Genomic DNA, 18,605 nt, shown 5'->3' on the forward strand with positions numbered 1-18,605 from the left:
AGTTTCCTTTTAGATTCACTCTGCTCCGTATCGGTAGTTCTTTCGGGTTGCCTAGTTCCTGCATTAGTGCCACTATGCGATCGCTCACTCCTTATCTTCTGAGCCTCACGGCTGCTTTTGCCACCTATACCCATGCAAAAGACTCGAATGCGGTGTCCTTGACCCAGGAGACATTCTATGATTTCATCTCGGAACACGACCTGGTTCTAGCCAATTTCTACGCGCCGTGGTGTCGCTACTCCAAAGCGCTGGCCCCCAAGTTTGAGAAAGCGGCTACACAGCTGAAAAAAGAGAACATTCCCCTGGTCAAGGTAGACTGTACGAGGGAGGAAAAGCTGTGTTCGGACTTTGAGATTGATGCCTTCCCTACTTTGAAGGTGTTCCGTGGGCCCGAGTCGCATGAGCCATACGATGGCGGTCGTCGAACAGACTCGTATGCAACCCGACAACTAAAACGGCAACTTTCACATGCTAACAGCCTGGCTAGGATTATCTCGTACATGAGGATTATCTCGTACATCACGGACGAGGCGATTTCCACTGGGGCCAGGGCAGACCTGTAACTTATTTTCAATCCCATCGTTAAACTATTTCCATGTTGCGAACAAAGTTTTATGACCCTGGACACAATATAATATTATGGTCGCGGCAGGCTTTGTCAAATAGAAGGGCAACTAACGCGAAATGGTGCTGTAGTATCGAAATTGATTAAGTGCGTAATAATTATACTAATTCGTAACCCTAATTCCATACCATCATTACTCGTTAAGCCACTTACAAAGCCAGCATCATAGTGAAAGACAGCCCAGCAAGGGAAATATACGCCCAAAGACTGTGAGAGGAGAATGCGGCGGCTGCACCAACGTCTCCAGGTGGAACGTCATCCCCAGATTGAGGACCGTTTTCGTTTCCTCCAGAGTCGGCAGTGGCACTGGCAGTGGGCTCCGAGTCATCGTCACTGGATTCGGTCGGGTCAGAGTCTGAGTCGGAGTCGGAGGTGGAGGTGGAGGTAGTCCTGGTAGACGACCGCGTCGACGAACTGGACGTAGTCGTCGACGTAGAAATACTAGACAGATCCGGGGTTGTTTGCGCCTCAGAGGACAGACTCGAACTATAACTCTCAAAGATGGAGCTCGCGGACGCAGAATTCGACGCCGTAATCGAAACAGTACTCGACGTGGTCTCTCGCGACGAGGTCAGGGACAGCGTACTCGTCGTGACCTCGACCCGGATCTCCCAGTACACCTCGATGTACCAGTACACGTAGTAGTACCAGTAGATCACCTGAGTGCTGCGGTAACAGCCAGAGGTAGGACAGCAGCCCGACTCGCCGTCTACGACGACGCAGTTGTATCCGGCTTTGCAGGCGTTGCCGGCGCGACAGCATGACGCGCCTGCTAACATGCATCTATCATGGCAGCACTCCTTGGGCTTTTCGCATACATGGCCGGCTGAGCAGCACCTATGCTTGGACGACTGCACGCAGGCCCCGGAGCCACTGCAACAGCCGTCAGAGGGTGAAGGGCAACACCGACCGGATGCTATTAGGAGATACCTTGTTAGTGATGGAGTGTTGCATTTGGTGGCGGCACTTACACTGGCAAAGCCGCGTGCCGCTGGGACAGTAGGTTCTCTGGCGCTTCTCGAGGCCGTTGAGATCGAACGGATCCGCACCAGTCTCGATGCTGGCATTGTTGCGGAATGCAGAGTCGCTATCTTCTATCTGTGCGTGTGGTATGAACAGGCTCTCGGAGCTGGCCAGTACTGCGGTGCTGAGGCAGGAGAGGCCAAGCAGCAGTTGAGAAACAGAGAACCGCATTGCGACGGTGTTCTATGCTGAAAATAAAGATTCAGAGGAAATGAGTCTGCCAGCCTGGCATTTCCTGGGACGGCTGGTTTATTTAAAAGCAGTGATGGGGTAACAGGGTAAACACGAGGCCAAGACACTGACCTCGTATTCAGGGCACCTGCACATCGCGGATTGGCCTGGATAGGACTCGGCAGACACCAAGGAACCCTAATCCAGCCACTTCTGGGCCTGCATTTGCTGATTGTCAATGCATTAACCCTCTTGATCGTGGCCAGAGGCCTCCGTCACAACCGACGGAGCTCAGAGCCTCATCACGAGAAGCATTTCCCCCGTTTTGCGAGAACTAAACTAACCGGGTGACATGGAGGGTGTGATATGAGGCTGACACGAGTCGGACATACCCCATAGACGTGAATCAGCCCCACCCCACCTGCCATAGGACCTATTGACAGTTGAGATGCCGTGGTGAGAACGCTCGCTATTTGCCGCATTTCACTCAATGCCGGAGGTGTGTCCCGTTGGTCTTGGTACTTCCCCGCAAGGCTGTGCAGACACGAGAACGAGATAACATCGAAGACTCGAATTTAAGCCTCGCACAGAGAGGTCCAGCCATTACAGCAGCATGTATGGTTTAGAAATCTTCAGTCTGGTGTCTGGGGTCCTCCAAGTCGCAAAGGCCGGTAGTTGAATCTCTATTAAGCTCTGCGCCGGCATAGCAAGGCAAATAAAGCAGACGAGCGCCCCCGAAGCCTACCAAGTGACGCCGCTTTGACATGTAACGTCCTTCGTTGGCTGGGCAATAATCTCCAAACGATGAGGTACTTTCTTTCCAACTGTTTAGAACTTACTGAGCTTTCCGTTTCAGCGCATGAGTAAACGTAGTCATTGAAGATAGAAGAGGTATGTGCAGCCACCGAAAACCTCCGAAGACCGCCGCAAACCTCCACGACATTGCTGGGGCTACCGGAAGATATAATTTCGAACTGGTCAGGAAGCCTCGGCTACTCTTCGAGAATCAGGCCTAGGAAGAAAGTCTCGCAGGAAATTGGAGCAGGCTGGAGCGAACCCCTATTGGTATATAAACATATTGATTCTACGAGACAGGACAATAGCGAAGGCCGAAACCATCACATAGCATTTCTTTCAGGAGTTAAACTAGTGAGGGCAGCTTAAAGAAGAACCAAGTCTATACCGTCAGCCCTACAAGAGCCGCCCTTCCCTCAAAGGGGTTTTAGAGAAAGAACAGAGGGCGATAGCAACAGAAAGTCGTACCCCAACATTCTCTGAAACATCAAACAGAGTGGACGGCCATGGAATCGCAAAATGATGGCACTAATACTGCTGCACTGGAAGCTGAAACCAACCATTTCATGTCCATTCCATGGTGCCGCTCTCACTTATGCGAGCCCAACTTTCAGCCCGTGAAAAGGCCCCGAAAGCCTTCGCCAGACCACGGCCATACGCTATTCGGCAAGACGTGGTTCACTGAGGACACACTTCCTCATTTACTCGCTTTGTATCGACAGCCACAGCTTTCTACTGCTGGGGGCTGGAGGGGCGAGATGCGGATATTCATTACGATAGGCACGGGTCTAAACGAGCATCCGAATGTCTTTCACGGGGGAGCTATTGCCGCTGTATTGGATAGGGCACTGGGGCTTCTTGTCAGCTATGCGATAACGGATGGGAGGCCAGCATATACGGTCGTGCTGACTACGGCATATAAGAAAACAATCAAAACACCGCAGACGATTATGACACGCTCCTGGATCACAAAGACGGAGGGGAGGAAAGTTTGGGCTCGTGGACAGATTGAAAACAGCACCGGCGACATCCTTGCAACGGCAGAAGGGATATTGGTCAAGAAGAGTGCAAACCTCTAGCACAGGAACTTCAATATGAACAAATCCCAATGATGGAGTTCACTGGTGATGGTGAAGTCTTATTCATAGAATGGATGTACGTATGGCCGTCAGGCACCTGGCACCTATAGCAGATTAATAACCGGCTTTCTCCATATAGCCCAGACATTACAGAAGGAAGCTGCTCAAATCTAATGTTTTTTTCACTGTCCCGGTGCGGCCGGTGTGGCCCCTACTACCGATCAACATCCGTTTTAAATGAATTGGGGTTGACCTTCACGACTAGACGTCACCTGAATTATGATATGGGGGTATAGAGATAGAATTTCCAATATAAAATTGCCGTACGCGCAAGTAAGTGCTGAATAGCAGTAAGAGCCGGGCTAGGAGTATTAGGCCTTTAGGTGATGTAAGTAAAGAGACCCAGCAAAATAAGCTGAGGATCACCAGTGATAATGATAATAGCGTTTATTTATAGGGCTAACAGTGTATATTTGGTAGTTATAGCCCTTCGCTTCGGATTCAGCGAAATGCTTTAGGGGGGCGATATCTACTGGCCTCCGCCTATCCTCAGCGCGCTGTTTGTGAATCGATATACTGCGTACTGTGGACCTAGGCTAGGGGAGTGATATACAAGATGGTATTGGGTGATAGTACTGGAATTTGCGTACGTAGGAGGATCGTGCGTGGTGCAACCAAGAAATCGAACCCCATCGGTATTGACAATTAATTAATGCCCGAGTATACAAAGAACAAGTAAGCGCCTGCCTAAAAAGCCTGCGTAGGCTTTTTGTAAGTTCTATAGCGCCATAAACACAACTCGTTTCTCACGTCCTTACTTCTGCCACATCGTCAAATGTCCATTTCACCCCATTACATGTAGGAAGCATTCCAGCTCCGCGCTCGTCAGCACCTTTTGTAGCAGTGGCGGTGGCGCTGCTGTCTTCAAGTTTCCATCTCCATCTCTATACTCAGAGCCATCAAGCTGGTCCCCGCATACACTAGACTCGAAGAATACGGCCATTGACTCAGCCAGAAAGTACACCTCACCAAGCTTACGGAGCACCTTCATACAATGATAAAACGACTCGAACCCTGCAATCCACATATCCGGGCCCTGTCCGGACCTGATATACAACATTTGGGCTGCCAGCACAGGGAGAAGCAATCCAACCGTTGTGGTTGGTAAGTAGTGTATCACGTCGACGCGATATAGCTTCTCCACGATGGCGGCGATGGACTGGATCGCTGGTTGAATCTGCCCGTCGGAGGGCTCGTCAAGCACAGCGTCGAAAGAGAAGGCCTCTGCAGTATTTGATCGGCGCCGGCGTGTTTGATGTCTGTGGAGAGCGCTCAATGCATTTAAGAAGACAAGACTCAGCCAGGCTCTATATGCAAAGGTCGGCTTCTCGATATCGGAGAGTGTTAGAGATGTTGATGGTAGGGACTGGTGTTCAATGTAGTATGGGAGACCGGCTCGCCAGGCTTCAAGGAGGTTGGTGCAGCGCGGGATGGTTGCTTCGTCCGGACTTGGGGTTATTATGTGCGAGATAATGGTGCAAAGACGGGCTTTTTCGATAAATATTGCAGCCAGTTGGGCTTGCTGGTAGGGGCTGCGGAGAACATCGCAGCTGTCGAACATTTGGGCGGTAACCTCTGGAAATACACCAATCGTGAAATCATCCAGCGTGGGTAGGGTGGTAGTATAGCTCTCTTCGGGAATGATCGTGTGTCGCCGGAGGTTCATTGCATTGATGCGGTCCCGTGTGTAGAGGCACCACCAGAGACGGCGCCCGAGTCGGTTTGGCTCCCTAGATGGCTCTGCTTCAGCAAGGCCCTGGAGCCCAATAGAAGTTGCAACAGAGAAGGCTTTTCCAAGCCAATAATGGAAATCCCGAGGGCTATCAGGCGTTTCGTGCCAGTAAGTCAGAAGTAGAGCAGATTGGATGATAACTATCGGGTCGGTCTCGAGACCATGGTCATATGCGATCTGCTCTTGTTAGATACCTCACGGGATTTCTGTCGAGGAAATGGTTGTCATACAGTTGCCTTCAGGAAGTATTGCTTTCTAGCCTCCTTCTGTGACGAGTAGCCAGCACGATAAAGATGCTCCGGCTTGATAAATGCAGCGCTTGAGAACATGACGGCATGGAATAGAAGCAGGCTCACTCGCGAATCCCCATTGTTGATGGCAATCGCCTGGAGAAATTCCTCCAGGTCTAACAAAGGCATGTATGGATACACGTTAAGGACGAATGTCTTGAGCAACTCATTCCGTAGGTCTGCGTCGGGCAAAGTAAAAACTCCGTTTTCGTCAAGATACTGGATGTCTTCCAGCGGTATCTCATGGCGGGGCCTTTTTATATACGGTGGGAGCGTGCTGATGTGCGTGTATGGGGTGAAGGTGCCCAGAAGCAGGTCGTGGGCAGTTGATATCAGATTGTCCAGTGGTTGCATATAGTGGACTGGGGCAGATGATGGTGGTTGTTGAACAGGTTCGCTAGATGGCGGGCTACTACCATCATAGTTCCACACCGTCAATCCATCTCCACTGGAATCTCCATAGCTTCTGTCTATCAAAGGACATTTTATGCCCCAGACGCGGCATGTGAGACACGCGAGTTCGGCGTTGTTCTCGTCGCAGCGAATGTTGTTGGACCGACAGTATCCACATTCGCCCGAAAGTGAAGGGAACATTGGATGTTGAAGTAAATACTTAGCCCTTTTTACCATCCAGGTTGATAAACGATTTCAAATTTCCACGAGGACTAACGGCTCAGTCTGATATATCTTGCGATAGGGAATTACGATACGAATGAATCTGGAGCCCTCTCCACTGCCCAGCATTCCCTGGCGTAATTTTGATACGCCGCAATTCACCGAGATTCCCCGTAGAATCACTCCAGCAGGATTTGTCCCTGTTGTTACGTTCATTAAGAGATTCAACGGAGCCAAAAAATAAATAAATAAATAAATAAATGAGCTATAATATCTACAATCTCGCATTCACTGCTTTCCTGAAAGTCTCTTGTACCTGCCTCTGCAGCAGACGTCTCAGGATCTTCCCGCTGGGGCTTTTTGGAATGCTATCAACAAAGTGAACGCCACCTCGCAGCCGCTTGTAGTACGCAACCCTATCTTCCAACCAGTGAGCAATATTCCGGGCTTCCTCTTCCGCCGCGGTGCCAGAAGCTATGCTCTTTTCACTGCGAACGACAAACGCAAGCGGGACTTCGGTACCGTGCTTTTGGCGGTGGGTTCCAACCACAGCCACATCAGCAACGGCCTCATTATTCGCTAGAACACTCTCGAGTTCCGCCGGAGCAACTTGAAATCCATTGTATTTGATCAGCTCCTTCACACGATCGGTGATGTAAAAGTGCCCATTTTTGTCCTGGTATCCAACGTCGCCAGTTCGAAGCCACCCATCTGCCGAGAGCGCCTGGGTAGTTGCCTGGGGGTTGTTGTGATACCCCAGAAAGACATTTGGGCCGCGTAAAAAGAGTTCGCCCACTTCACCTACTTTGACCTCTTCTGGCTCGGAATCGGATCCCTCCTCGGGCATACTCATATACTTGGCCTCCATGTTCGGCAACAACCTACCAACTGAGCCAATCGTGCTGTGCCAGTCTTCCCAGGACTGGTTGTGACTTGTTGGACTGACCTCGGTGCAACCATACCCTTGCTTGATCCCAACGCCGAGGCGCTTGTATGTGGCTTCAACGAGTTTCAGTGTGAGCGGCGCACCGCTACAGTTTAGCATCCGCAGGCTTGACAAATCGTACTTTTCCACGGCCGGGTGCTGCGTAAGAAGCAGTACCACGGGGGGTACGACGTAGCTGAATGTGATCCGGTAGTTCTGGACATAGGCGCACCATTTCTCGATTTCGAATTTTTCCATTATAAGCACCTGGTATCCGGTATATAAGGGGGCGTGGAGGAGACGTAGCAACCCTGCCCACGATATTTAGCATGCATAGGGAAACACCTTTAGAAACTTTACTGGCATAACTAACCATATATATGAGAAAAGGGTACGAATCCCAGAACACGGTCACCCTTTCCGTCGATGCCGCCATTCCAGGTAAGGTTACCTCCCTCGCCCGCGCTGGCCTGTAGAACATTGGAGACAATGTTTCGGTGCGACAGCGTAACTCCCTTCGGGGCCCCCGTTGTACCTGACGAATATACAATAAACGCACAGGTCCTCGAGGGATCGACGATATCCGGGCGCTTTGTGGTCATTCCAGTTTCATTCTTGATTGAAGAGAAGTGCCCAATCTCATGAGCCGGATCGTGGTGGTCTCCGAGAAGCATGATACGGTCCTCTGCCAGTCCCACCTTTTTAGAAGCTGCCTTTGCAACTGGTAGCACTGACACATGGGTAACTAGTGCCTTCGCGCCAGAGTCCCTCAAGTGAAAAGCCAGCTCATCGACTGTGTATGCAGGGTTTGTAGGAGATATTATTCCGCCCGCCCACAAAGTCCCCCATGTTACGACCGGAGTGTCAATGCTATTAGGGGTGAACAGCGCGAGCACATCGCCCTGATTCCAATGGAAAACGCTTTGCAGGCCTGCTCCAAACGTAAGGCAGCGTTGCTTGAGAGATTGGTAGGTGTAGTGGCGTTGTGTCTCAGCGTCCTGGTATATGACTACAATAGAAGTTAGGTTATGCAACTCTTATTAACTAGTGAAACGGTGGCATACTCTTGTCATCTGGGTAGAGTCTGTCCTTTCGTTCGAAGAGAAAGCTCCATATATCGAGGTCGGGAATCTCGATTGGGGGGAAGGTGGAAGAAACTGGCATATTGATCTGGGAGTTTTTTATTTGTTCAAAGGGGAGTAGGTACTTCGGTGGCTGTTGAAATGGTCAATACCCACCATAACTATATATAGACAGACAACCCATGGACCAAGTGAAAAGGGCACCCGGTCCAGCGGCTACCTCGACTCCGATCAAGCAATGGAAAACGGCATAGAAAGCCGGTTATGAAACGGATAAATATCCTGCGTGGGGAGCATGCCAAATACAACGCTCTTGGTGACGATGCAGAGGCCGAGAATCGCCGATGGGCTCTCTCGGCGATTTTACGGAGCTTGGTGGCCAATACCCCTCATGACAGCCTCAACCCTAGGCTCTCGGATATACACAACAAGCCAATATATAACCGTACCGACTGCATCTCTGTTCGACATCTGTTGGTTTCACAAGTTTATACCACAATCATGACTCCAAACTCTCGAGCACCGGCATCTGCAGAGTCAGGGACCTTCACCCGCCTTGGTCCACTGCCTAATTCCTACACCTCTGACCTCGGTCTCCAGCGGATGCTAGGATGTACGTCTCAACATTTGATCTTGTTAATCACCGCTAAAATAATATAGGGTATCTCCCCGCAGAAACCTTGAAGATGGCTGAGCCCCATCTGGGCAAAATGGGCGAAGAGGCCGTTTCGCCGCAAATCACTGCATGGAATGCCGATGCAGAGGTCAACCAGCCGTATGTCAAGAAATACAACGTCTGGGGCGAGAGGTATGGGTATGACAGATTGATCACGACAGAGGGATGGAAGAAGCTGGGTAAATGGGGTGCTTCGAATGGGTTAGTCGTGTTTATTGTCGATTTCTTCCTAGACTAATACATTCTTTAGGGTTGTTGCTTTGGGTTATGATCGCGCTTACGGTAATGACCGGCGCACTGTGCAATATGCTGCGTGAGTCTTCGTCTTGTTAGAATTCGTTTGTGCTGACTTTAAAGGGTATATCTGTTTGCGCCGTCATCGGCCATGTATAGGTGTCCCCTGAGCATGACGGACGGAGCGGCATTCATACTGTCGCAGCGCCTGAAAGACTTCTCCAGTGACCATATCCTGCACACTGTATTCAAAAGATTAACATCGACCGGTGACGACAACTGGACATCCGGGCAATGGATGACAGAAAGAGCTGGAGGAAGCGATGTCCAGAACACAGAGACATGGGCTACTTACGACCCTTTGCCCAGGGGATCGCAATCATCTGATCCCCTTGCAGAGGGCGACTACCTGATCGACGGGTTCAAGTTCTTCTCCTCTGCTACCGACGCCAATGTTGCATTCCTGCTGGCCAAGACAGAGTCAGGAGAACTGAGCACCTTTATCGCGCCTTTGCGACGAACAATTGTCGGACCCGATGGAAAGCCAGAAGAGCTATCTAACGGCGTACACATCCACCGCCTGAAAAACAAGCTCGGTACCAAAGAACTACCAACCGCCGAACTCGAGCTGAAGGGGATGCGTGCCCACCTAGTCGGCGAGCTGAACCAGGGCATCCGCACCATCGCTCCGCTGCTGAATGTCACCCGCATCCAGACATTGCTAGGAACACTATCGACCTGGCGCCGTGCCATTGACATCGCAAAGAACTTTGCTAAGTGTCGTACTACCGTCGGCGAGCCCCTGTGGCTGATCCCCATGCACCTGCGCGTTATTGCGGATTTGGAACTCAAGCACCGTGGTGCTATCAATCTCGCGTTCCTTGCCATTGCAGTCATGGGCCTCGTCGAGAATGACCAGAGCGCCCCCGCCAGACAACCGCATCTGCCTAAGGACCTTGCTGAGGCAAAGGTCATTTTCCGCGTCCTCACGGCTATATGCAAGGGCACTGTTAGCAAGATGTCCATCGTCGGCGTGCAAGAATGCCAGGAGGCAATGGGTGGAGTTGGATACATTGACGAGCCGGACGAGCCTGAGTTCAACGTCTCGCGCCTCCTCCGCAGCGTGGCCGTTTATCCAATCTGGGAGGGCACGACGAATGTCCTCGCCAGTGAGCTGGTCCGGTTTCTAATCAAACAGGATCATCTGGCCGTGTTGTCTGGGTGGTTCCGTCGAGTCCTCTCATTGATCCAAACGCCCGCGCTGGCGGATGCATTGAAGCAGGCCTTTGCTTCGTTTCTTGCGCGCGTGCAGTCGACCCCGAAGGCTAACTTGCTCTCTGACGCTCGGAGAGTCATGTTTACCTTTACGTGGATACTTTCTGGGGCGCTCTTGGCGTTGGATGGTGAACGGGATGGAGATGGGGCTGCGATGGAGATTGCGCGCAGGTGGACTTTGCACGGCGAGGGGGGTGTAGGTGAGCACGTCTTCCGGGACATTGTGAAGCCGTACGGGTCCTTTGAATTGGGCTCGGCCGATGAGCATGCGCGATGGGACTGCAGGATTGCGTGGGGGGTTGAATTGCCGGCTAGACAGGCCTTTGGGCATAGGTCGTTGAGCGAGGTGTCCAAGCTCTAGGCTTGTGAAAGTCAAGTTCTGACCCGACATCAATGGGGATTAGTTCAGCTTGTGAGGAGTATTTAAGAGATTGTTTGTGACTTTTAGTAACTGTTTCGAGCCAGTCCACCGACGTATCCATGCACTGTACATGCGAGGTTGACAGCGTCCGGACGCCATCAAGTAAAGTAGTTAGCGTAAGTTCAGTTAAAGGCCTAGGACCAGACGAAATAGGGTCTCTTCTGGATGGTTCAAGTCCGCACCACTTCCAGATACTAAAATACAGAAAGCTGGCCTGTGGAATGCGTTGAGCTGCTTGAGATTTGCTTATTTGTTTTTACTGTATGCTCAACCACTAAGAAAGTACTACTATAGCCCAGCAATGCGTTATTCTATAGTCTGGACAAGTAATACACTCACAATAGATACTCATAAGCCATTTCTGTGTTCAGATCAATCCATGAAGGCAAAGGATGACCATGTATAGGCCTAAAAGCCCAGGGGGTCAACATGACGCCGGTTTAGGTCTCTACACACGTAAAATATCACTTAAAGCAATGTATTCACAGCTTATTATTGGGAGACCGCTGTTCTATAGGCCCTTTCCGCAGAGCCTCGCGAAATTCCACACTGAATGTCTGCCGTTCTGCCAACGTTAGAGCCGCCCATTTTCCCTTTCCCTCGTGGGCGAGACGTTTCCACCGTTGCATCTCCTGGCTAATCCAGAAAGATGCTTCTTCTGCGGTCTTCCGTACATTCTCAAGCGGCAACAGATGGCTTCCATCGAGGGTGATAGACTTGACGTGGCCGTAGGCAATCCCGCCAGAGCCACCCACTCCAGTTCCAGTATTTTCAAGTCTATCCTTGGCCATCTCGGTGGCAGCACGGTGGACCTCGTTACCTAAAATGTAAAGAACGGTAGGCCGCAGGTGCGGGAGTTGATGGAAAGTCATGACAGGCGCAGGACAATAAAACGGCGCAATCTGGTCCGCCGAAGGGTCAAAGTCCGATGCTGTTTGTCGGTCCGGCTGTGCGTGCGTAGCGGTAGTCAATCTCAGATATGTAAAGACCTCCTGGTATCTAGGTGTTGTAAGTGTCACTTCGTCCCCCGTGCTCTCAGGATACAGCAAAGTCGGCAATTCTCGAAGTCCGTATCGTTGGAACCGCTCAAACACGCGCGAGTCCCACTTCTGGTACAGGCCCTTGGCTCGCAAACTGTTAACCGCCGCGTCTTTGCTGGGCCAACGATCACGGCGATCGGCAGATGCCTTGGCTGTAAGCCAGTTACGCTCGAGTGTGTGATGTCGCATAATGCCAGGTTCAATCAGCACTAGGGTTGAGAATAGACTGGGGTGCATCAAAGCGAGGTTCACAATCTGACAGGCCCCCATGCTGTGCCCTACTCCAATAATCGGTCGAGGCATCCTGTCGCGGAATGTATTCACCAGATGAAGCAGGTCGCGAGAATGATCGGTCCAGGAAGCTGAGCCACGTTTGTTATTCACACAGTTCCTTTTCCGTACATGGAGGAAGTAAAGTCTTACGCTCGTTTCCGATCTTGGCCTCGTTCAGGACGTAGCTGGCACCTTGACTTGCAAAGTCCGCCACCCATATTGCTCGCACCGAGATCCCCATATCCTTGAGAGACTTGACCATGTCTTCCCACAAGGGCTCGTACAGTTCCTTAAACACAGACCTTGTCGTCAGCTATTATCCACATTTACATGTTTTCGGTTGTCTAAGCAGACCTTGGTGAACCCGTTAGCATGAGCGCCGATGATTGTCACATCTCCGTGTGCTGGGTTGGGGTTCTCTCTTGGAATGTATTCCTTGACCGCAAGACGCAGAACGGCTTCTTCTGAAGCGGAAATAGCATGAGCATACTCCCGCAAATGCTGGCATGGTAAAAGATGTTCGTTGATAATAAACGCCATGTTGAATCGCTGAATTTGCTTCTACCTGGAGCGGCAGCAAACGGTGGGCCTTAATTATTATTCTTATAATCAACAAACCCGAGCCGCCGAGGTGCCGATTACCAGGGAAAGAGACTTCGCTATAATTGACAACCAGACGCAACAGTAACAACTCAGTGGTTTTCTATTGTCCACCATAGCAAACTTCCACGGGCCAATACCTATAACGTTGGAACAAGGGTGGAGAAGAATCGCCGAAAGTATGGGTACACCGAGAATCGCCGACAACCACCAAGGCTCGCGCTGGGTGAGCGAGCCATTCATACACGTCTGCAGAGTAGCTTCTGCTCTGTAGTCCCACAGCAAGTGTTTTAAATCTAGTACATCCGGGATGTGGAAACTCCCAGGATCCGTGACGTCACAGCTGCCTTGACCAGTCTACGGACCTAATTAAACACAACATGTGCTTTGAATTTTCCTCTTCCAACGCACCTTATACCACTTAAATCGTTACGATGGCTCTCCAAAGGCAAGATGTTGAATTCCGTGCCTGTGACAGTACAGTCTTACGAGGGTGGCACTATCCCACCCGGGTGGACAGTCCCTGCATTATAATGTCGCACGGAGTAAGTGGCATGTTCACTGTCTCTTTGCTAGTTACCACAAGCTAAAGAAGAATACGCAGCTTGCCGGAATCCGCCACTGGTTCCTTCCCCCTTTCGCGGCTCGCTTCCAAGAGGCAGGATTCGCCGTCTTGCTATATGACAATCGCAACTGGGGCGACAGTGACGGGGAGCCACGGCAGGAATCCAACCCTGCCTTGCAACAAACCGATTATCATGATGCATTCAACTACGCTGTCACTCTTCCCGGTATTGATCCCGAGAGAATCGCCTACTGGGGGACTAGCTTTTCGGGCGGCAACGTTATTTGTGCAGCTGCAATTGACAAGCGGATAAAGGCTGCTGTCGTCCAGACACCCTCTGTTTCCGGGGAGACACGGTCACTGGCGTTTGCGGACCGTATTCTCGCTCTATTTGAAGATCGAGCCAGGATTGCAGCAGGTGGGATGAGAGGGACGGTGCCTTGCATCGCATCGAACCCCGAAGAGGCACGGGCTGGGACGGCACCTGTACTCTTCCCTGATCTGCAGGCCTATGAATCATATAGAAAGATATATGGATGCAGCGGTCGCTGGGAAAATTGGGTGACGGAGCAGACGCAGCTGCACATGCTGAAGTTCGAACCACAGGCAATGATCCATCGGATTGCGCCCACCCCGTTTCTCATGGTGATTCCGGGAAATGATGTGACTGTGCGGACATCATCTCAGCTTGAGGCATTTGGCAAGGCGCGGGAGCCGAAACAGTTGTTGTTTCTCGACGGGGCAGGCCATTTCGATGTGTACGAGGGCGAATGCTTTGAACGGAATATTTCTGTCCAGATCGAGTTCCTCAAGAGGCATTTGAGTTCTAGATCGTCCTACTAACCATGGTCTCCAAATATAGGCATCAAACATTACAAGGGCTTGCATAGTCTTCTTTGCCCTAGCCCTATCCTATTTAGATAATCGAATTACTATATCTAATATAGTGCGGGTTCGGGCTGGATCAGGTTGAAGATTGCGCATGCCTATATAGCAGGATCATCTTGATACAAATAACTCTCTAGTAGGCCTGTTAACATATTGATATAGGCTAGCGTCTAAGTTATACGGAATGGGGGTAGCATGTTATGCAGTCCGTCTATGATGCTTCGTACATATGTGTTTTCAAGGGACGGCTTCCCAATTGTAAACCAGTCTGCAACCTATTGATTAATTCATCCAGATCATAGACACTCCTACAACTATCACGCCATTTATCACAAATGAAGGCATAGAACCCAACAGACGCAGTGGAATATGCAAGAGCCCTGGGAAGTGTCCTCTCGTCTAATTCCCGCTACTCTTCACCCAGCCTACTCAAGAGAGACCTCACTCACCACGACACTCCGCAACATGACGGACCCTCCAGTTACCTGCAGAGCCAGGCCATCTGCAGTCTCGTCTGGGAAGATGAGGTCCGAGATAACGACTTCCCCTTTCCCTCCAAAGACTTCCACAGAGCAAGTATCAACCAGTGCCCTGATATGAACCACCCCCGAGGCATCGGGCTTCAGAGGAGCGTTGTGAACGCCGCCTGCTGCAGCGTCGTAGCTTGTATCCCCACTCGCTATTCGGTCAACTGACAGTGTCGCGGTGGACTGCGTGTACTGAATAACTGTTTGCTGTGATCCGGCCTTTCGAACTGCCAATGCCAACACCGCATCGTTCTGTGCCGTGAATGCAAGCTCGATATCCAATGCCGTTCCACGAACAGATGAGAGAAGCACCTGGCCCGGGGTAATTGTCTGGTTTTGTATAGTTGCTAAAGGCGAACCTACAGTTAGAATCTCACTGACAGGCCACTGGATAAAGGACCTCGCAGAACCAGTCTGCTGCAGCGCCAGAGTCCGAGGGAACGAGAGCATCCCTTTCCAGGTATCGGTTGGTGGGCTTTCGCCGTAGCTGTTTGAGATCGCAGCCAGGATCCGCCGCCCATCTGATCCAGGCACATTCTCCCAGCTCATTGCGCCGTCGAAATCACGCCCATAGTCAAGCCATAGATTCCCAGGATCCACAGGATCCGGCTGGAAGGTTTCGCCATCAAACGAACCCGTCAGGGCGAAGACGCCGTTCCCTCCAGCTGGAGATCCCTTTGCCGGGGTCAGAATTAACACCCAGGTAGTCTCACCTGTGCCTTCGATAGGGAGCTGGAAAAGGTCGGGCACCTCCCACCCAGTGATGTTTGTCGGGAGGCCTGATACCTGGGCTGTTCCAAGGTCGCTCACCCAGGTCCAATGCTTGGTATCGGTAGACGTCCAGAAAGTCACTTTATCCTGCCCACCGTGGGCAAGAATCATCACCCACTTGCCAGATGCCTCATGGAAGAAGACCTTGGGATCGCGAGTCTCCAGTCCCCTGGTTGTATCATGAGGCGCTTCCTGCGCCGCTGAGATAATAGGGTTACCAGCGAACTTTGTCCAAGTGACGCCGGAATCAACGCTATATGCAAGCCGCTGGTCCTGTGTCCCATTCGACGGGAAGTATCCCGTGTACCAGGCCAGATAGGGCGGGCTCTCAACGGTGCCTAGCCCTGATGTGTTTTCGGAATCGTAGTAGCTAGTCCCGGTGAACGCTTCGATGCCGCTCTCGCTTGTTATTGCGATGGGCTCGTGTGTCCAGTGGAGAAGGTCAGTGCTGGTTGCGTGGCCCCAGTTCAGGTTTCCCCAGACGTTCGCGGTTGGGTTGTGCTGGTAGAAGAGATGCCAGACGGAGTCTATCTTGATCAGGCCGCCCTAGCTGCCTTTTCGGAGCGGATTCATGGTTACTACCCCATCCTGCCGTTGGACTTTACCGAAGGCTATTTTCACCTCCTGTCCGAGCCCTGGACGCCTTCGTCTCGTAGCTGCTTGGCTCTACTGGTGGCGGCAATCGGTGGTGTCGTGCGCAACCAAAGCTCCGGGGGCCCATACTATGAAGCAGCTCTCGCATCGCTCCCTGTCGTCCTTGCAGAATGCACATTGACGAGCATTCAATGTCTTGTTTTCTTGAGCCTCTACTACTGCTGTCTTCTCAAGCCTTTTCAGGCCCACGACTACTGCTTGATAGCTGCTTTCAAGATCCAGAATCTTTTCAAGTGGTAGGAAAACGCTTTCCTGTGCACTCAAGGTCTGAAATTAGCTGATTTGTTCTACTAGTGGTCTACAAGGCACGAATGGTGACGCTCTTGAGCTGACGCATCGAACATATTGGGCGATATTATTGTTGGAGAGGTAAGCCCCAACCAAGGATGCAGCTTAGGGCTGCCATTAACCAACCACTAACTACCCCCTGCAAGCGAACTAAGCGTCCAGCTAGACGTTGCCAAAAGCGACATCTGGGACCTAGATGAATGCATACCTCTCCCCAACTGCCGTCGCACCTGGAAATTCGCGCCGCAGCCCTCCAACAGTCTCGCCGGCGTCTCCCCAGCAAGCGCCCACTCCAGTGACAGCACCAGCACGACTGGAGATCAGGCGCAGTCATTCTTTCTCGCTGCAATTGCAATGCGCCGCCTGTTGCATCGTTGTAATTCTGCCGTCACCTACTCGGCAGATAATCGGCCTAGCTACGCCCCCGGAATTGCCCTTGAGCTGGAACGCCAGGTGGATGAATGGTATGAATATCTCCCCGCCAACATCCGGTTCCCCAAAGAAACTAGCAAACTCCGCGTGGACTGGATCGACTCGTTGTCCAACTTCCTCAACGTTCAGTATTACTGCTGCAAGCTGTCTATCTACTGGCCCGCTGTTTACCAGGCTGTCCAGGATGGTGCAGTTAATGTCCACCTCCGAGGTCATTGCCAGCGGTTTATCGACTCCTATGTGCAGCTTCTGCCTAGGATATGTGTCGCTATCGATGTCTGTCAGATCTACAAATGGACGCTCTCGATTACGTGAGTAAACAGCCTTCCCACGTCTAGCTAGCGGCTGGCGACTCGCGCTCACTGTGTGACAGCTTTTTCGTGACCACGCTGTCTGCCCTAAAGGTGCTGGATACCCCGTGTCTAAGCAGTGCCAGTCTAGACGCATTACGCCAATGCCTTTCCTCGGCTGCGGTTGCGGCTGTGGACTGGAAAGGCACAGAAAGCAGTGCTTCGTTGGGGATCCTGCAACATACACTGAACCGACGCCTTCAAGATGCAGCGTACCAGTATATAGCAGATCCCAGCACCAGCACTAGTTGAGAGGGCTCATCAAACAATACTGATTGGGTGAGAAAGCATCCCGCTGCTCGCTACTATTTATATTAATATGCACATTGTCGGTCACGCGAGAACTGGCAACCACTGCATCTGGATGAATTTTATACGAAGCGGTCCATTCACGTACAAACTCGTCAATGACAAAGTTCTATACGAGATTATACAAGTAGTGCTGCCGCAACCCGGCTAAGATATGCTCTCGGGCCCTCACCCCAGCCTGGCCCAAGATCATGCATTCAGAACACTCATTCCTGAGAAGAGAAATTGTTTTCTGAATTGGGATATTTATGCCAAGCCTTCAGGCCGATACAGCTGTCAACGGTCTGGAATTCTGGGGATCCTGTCACTCGCATTCCGATGCGTGGCGAACATTAGCATTTTGAATACCGAGGACGAACTTAATGTGGAAAGTTAATTACTTCCTGCATGCAGGACTGTATAGAGATCTATTTTCGATAGCAGGGATTTGAGACGATATAAAAGCCGGGCTTGCTCTAGTCATTCTCTACAATATCATCAACAGCAATCCACAACAACCTCGTCAATTATCCACATCTGATAAACCATCATCCACTATCAAGACAACAGTACGTGCTATTCTCCATTATTCTTGTGCCCCACCCAACTCACCAAATATACCCAGGTCGAAATGCATCTCCCAACTGTGTCCATCGTCTTCGCCTCTGTCCTCGCGGCTGTGTCTGCGCGACCACCGCCTGCCGGACTCGCCCACAAACTTCCTCCCTGCAAACCCGGACACTACTGGCCCGATCACCGTGACTGCCACAGCTTCTTCGAGTGTGATGCCGGACACCAGCCGGTGAGGAAGACATGTGGCCCCGGTACCGCGTATGTCTGGGAGACTGGTGTTTGTCACCATGAAGCTGAGGTACGGGGCTGCCGTTATGGAGGTTTCCCAGGTAGAGAGGGCAATTCAGCTTGAA

At 51.4% G+C, this 18,605-nt stretch overlaps 10 protein-coding genes across 10 annotated transcripts; 5 read left to right on the top strand and 5 right to left on the bottom strand.

Annotated features, from left to right (window-relative positions):
- Positions 1-74: 74 nt before the first annotated feature.
- Positions 75-563, top strand: PDI1_1 (protein disulfide-isomerase precursor; the record flags this gene model as incomplete). The annotated part of the gene is made up of 2 exons (XM_041702936.1): positions 75-433; positions 488-563. 2 exons carry the CDS (start codon positions 75-77, stop codon positions 561-563), a joined length of 435 nt encoding a protein of 144 aa, XP_041555671.1.
- A 211-nt stretch (positions 564-774) lies between these two features.
- APUU_31703A (uncharacterized protein) lies at positions 775-1,819 on the bottom strand (the record flags this gene model as incomplete). The annotated part of the gene is made up of 2 exons (XM_041702937.1): positions 775-1,541; positions 1,597-1,819. 2 exons carry the CDS (start codon positions 1,817-1,819, stop codon positions 775-777), a joined length of 990 nt encoding a protein of 329 aa, XP_041555672.1.
- A 1,301-nt stretch (positions 1,820-3,120) lies between these two features.
- Positions 3,121-3,693, top strand: APUU_31704S (PaaI family thioesterase; the record flags this gene model as incomplete). Its single annotated transcript, XM_041702938.1, has 1 exon — positions 3,121-3,693. The coding sequence occupies one exon, from the start codon at positions 3,121-3,123 to the stop codon at positions 3,691-3,693; it is 573 nt and encodes a 190-aa protein (XP_041555673.1).
- An 844-nt stretch (positions 3,694-4,537) lies between these two features.
- APUU_31705A (fungal specific transcription factor domain-containing protein) lies at positions 4,538-6,369 on the bottom strand (the record flags this gene model as incomplete). Its single annotated transcript, XM_041702939.1, has 2 exons — positions 4,538-5,662; positions 5,716-6,369. The coding sequence occupies 2 exons, from the start codon at positions 6,367-6,369 to the stop codon at positions 4,538-4,540; spliced, it is 1,779 nt and encodes a 592-aa protein (XP_041555674.1).
- Positions 6,370-6,664: 295 nt separating this feature from the next.
- Positions 6,665-8,479, bottom strand: APUU_31706A (acyl--CoA ligase; the record flags this gene model as incomplete). Its single annotated transcript, XM_041702940.1, has 3 exons — positions 6,665-7,626; positions 7,689-8,324; positions 8,380-8,479. 3 exons carry the CDS (start codon positions 8,477-8,479, stop codon positions 6,665-6,667), a joined length of 1,698 nt encoding a protein of 565 aa, XP_041555675.1.
- A 419-nt stretch (positions 8,480-8,898) lies between these two features.
- APUU_31707S (uncharacterized protein) lies at positions 8,899-10,943 on the top strand (the record flags this gene model as incomplete). The annotated part of the gene is made up of 4 exons (XM_041702942.1): positions 8,899-9,010; positions 9,058-9,274; positions 9,324-9,386; positions 9,431-10,943. 4 exons carry the CDS (start codon positions 8,899-8,901, stop codon positions 10,941-10,943), a joined length of 1,905 nt encoding a protein of 634 aa, XP_041555676.1.
- A 542-nt stretch (positions 10,944-11,485) lies between these two features.
- APUU_31708A (alpha/beta hydrolase) lies at positions 11,486-12,856 on the bottom strand (the record flags this gene model as incomplete). Its single annotated transcript, XM_041702943.1, has 3 exons — positions 11,486-12,405; positions 12,467-12,605; positions 12,671-12,856. The coding sequence occupies 3 exons, from the start codon at positions 12,854-12,856 to the stop codon at positions 11,486-11,488; spliced, it is 1,245 nt and encodes a 414-aa protein (XP_041555677.1).
- Positions 12,857-13,350: 494 nt separating this feature from the next.
- APUU_31709S (alpha/beta hydrolase) lies at positions 13,351-14,324 on the top strand (the record flags this gene model as incomplete). Its single annotated transcript, XM_041702944.1, has 2 exons — positions 13,351-13,461; positions 13,521-14,324. The coding sequence occupies 2 exons, from the start codon at positions 13,351-13,353 to the stop codon at positions 14,322-14,324; spliced, it is 915 nt and encodes a 304-aa protein (XP_041555678.1).
- Positions 14,325-14,794: 470 nt separating this feature from the next.
- APUU_31710A (glycoside hydrolase family 32 protein) lies at positions 14,795-16,409 on the bottom strand (the record flags this gene model as incomplete). Its single annotated transcript, XM_041702945.1, has 2 exons — positions 14,795-16,194; positions 16,289-16,409. 2 exons carry the CDS (start codon positions 16,407-16,409, stop codon positions 14,795-14,797), a joined length of 1,521 nt encoding a protein of 506 aa, XP_041555679.1.
- Positions 16,410-16,963: 554 nt separating this feature from the next.
- On the top strand, positions 16,964-17,643 carry APUU_31711S (putative C6 transcription factor; the record flags this gene model as incomplete). Its single annotated transcript, XM_041702946.1, has 2 exons — positions 16,964-17,352; positions 17,415-17,643. 2 exons carry the CDS (start codon positions 16,964-16,966, stop codon positions 17,641-17,643), a joined length of 618 nt encoding a protein of 205 aa, XP_041555680.1.
- Between the last annotated feature and the right edge of the window lie 962 nt (positions 17,644-18,605).

The sequence above is a fragment of the Aspergillus puulaauensis genome, chromosome 3 (assembly GCF_016861865.1).
Source record: "Aspergillus puulaauensis MK2 DNA, chromosome 3, nearly complete sequence".
Taxonomy (NCBI): domain Eukaryota; kingdom Fungi; phylum Ascomycota; class Eurotiomycetes; order Eurotiales; family Aspergillaceae; genus Aspergillus; species Aspergillus puulaauensis.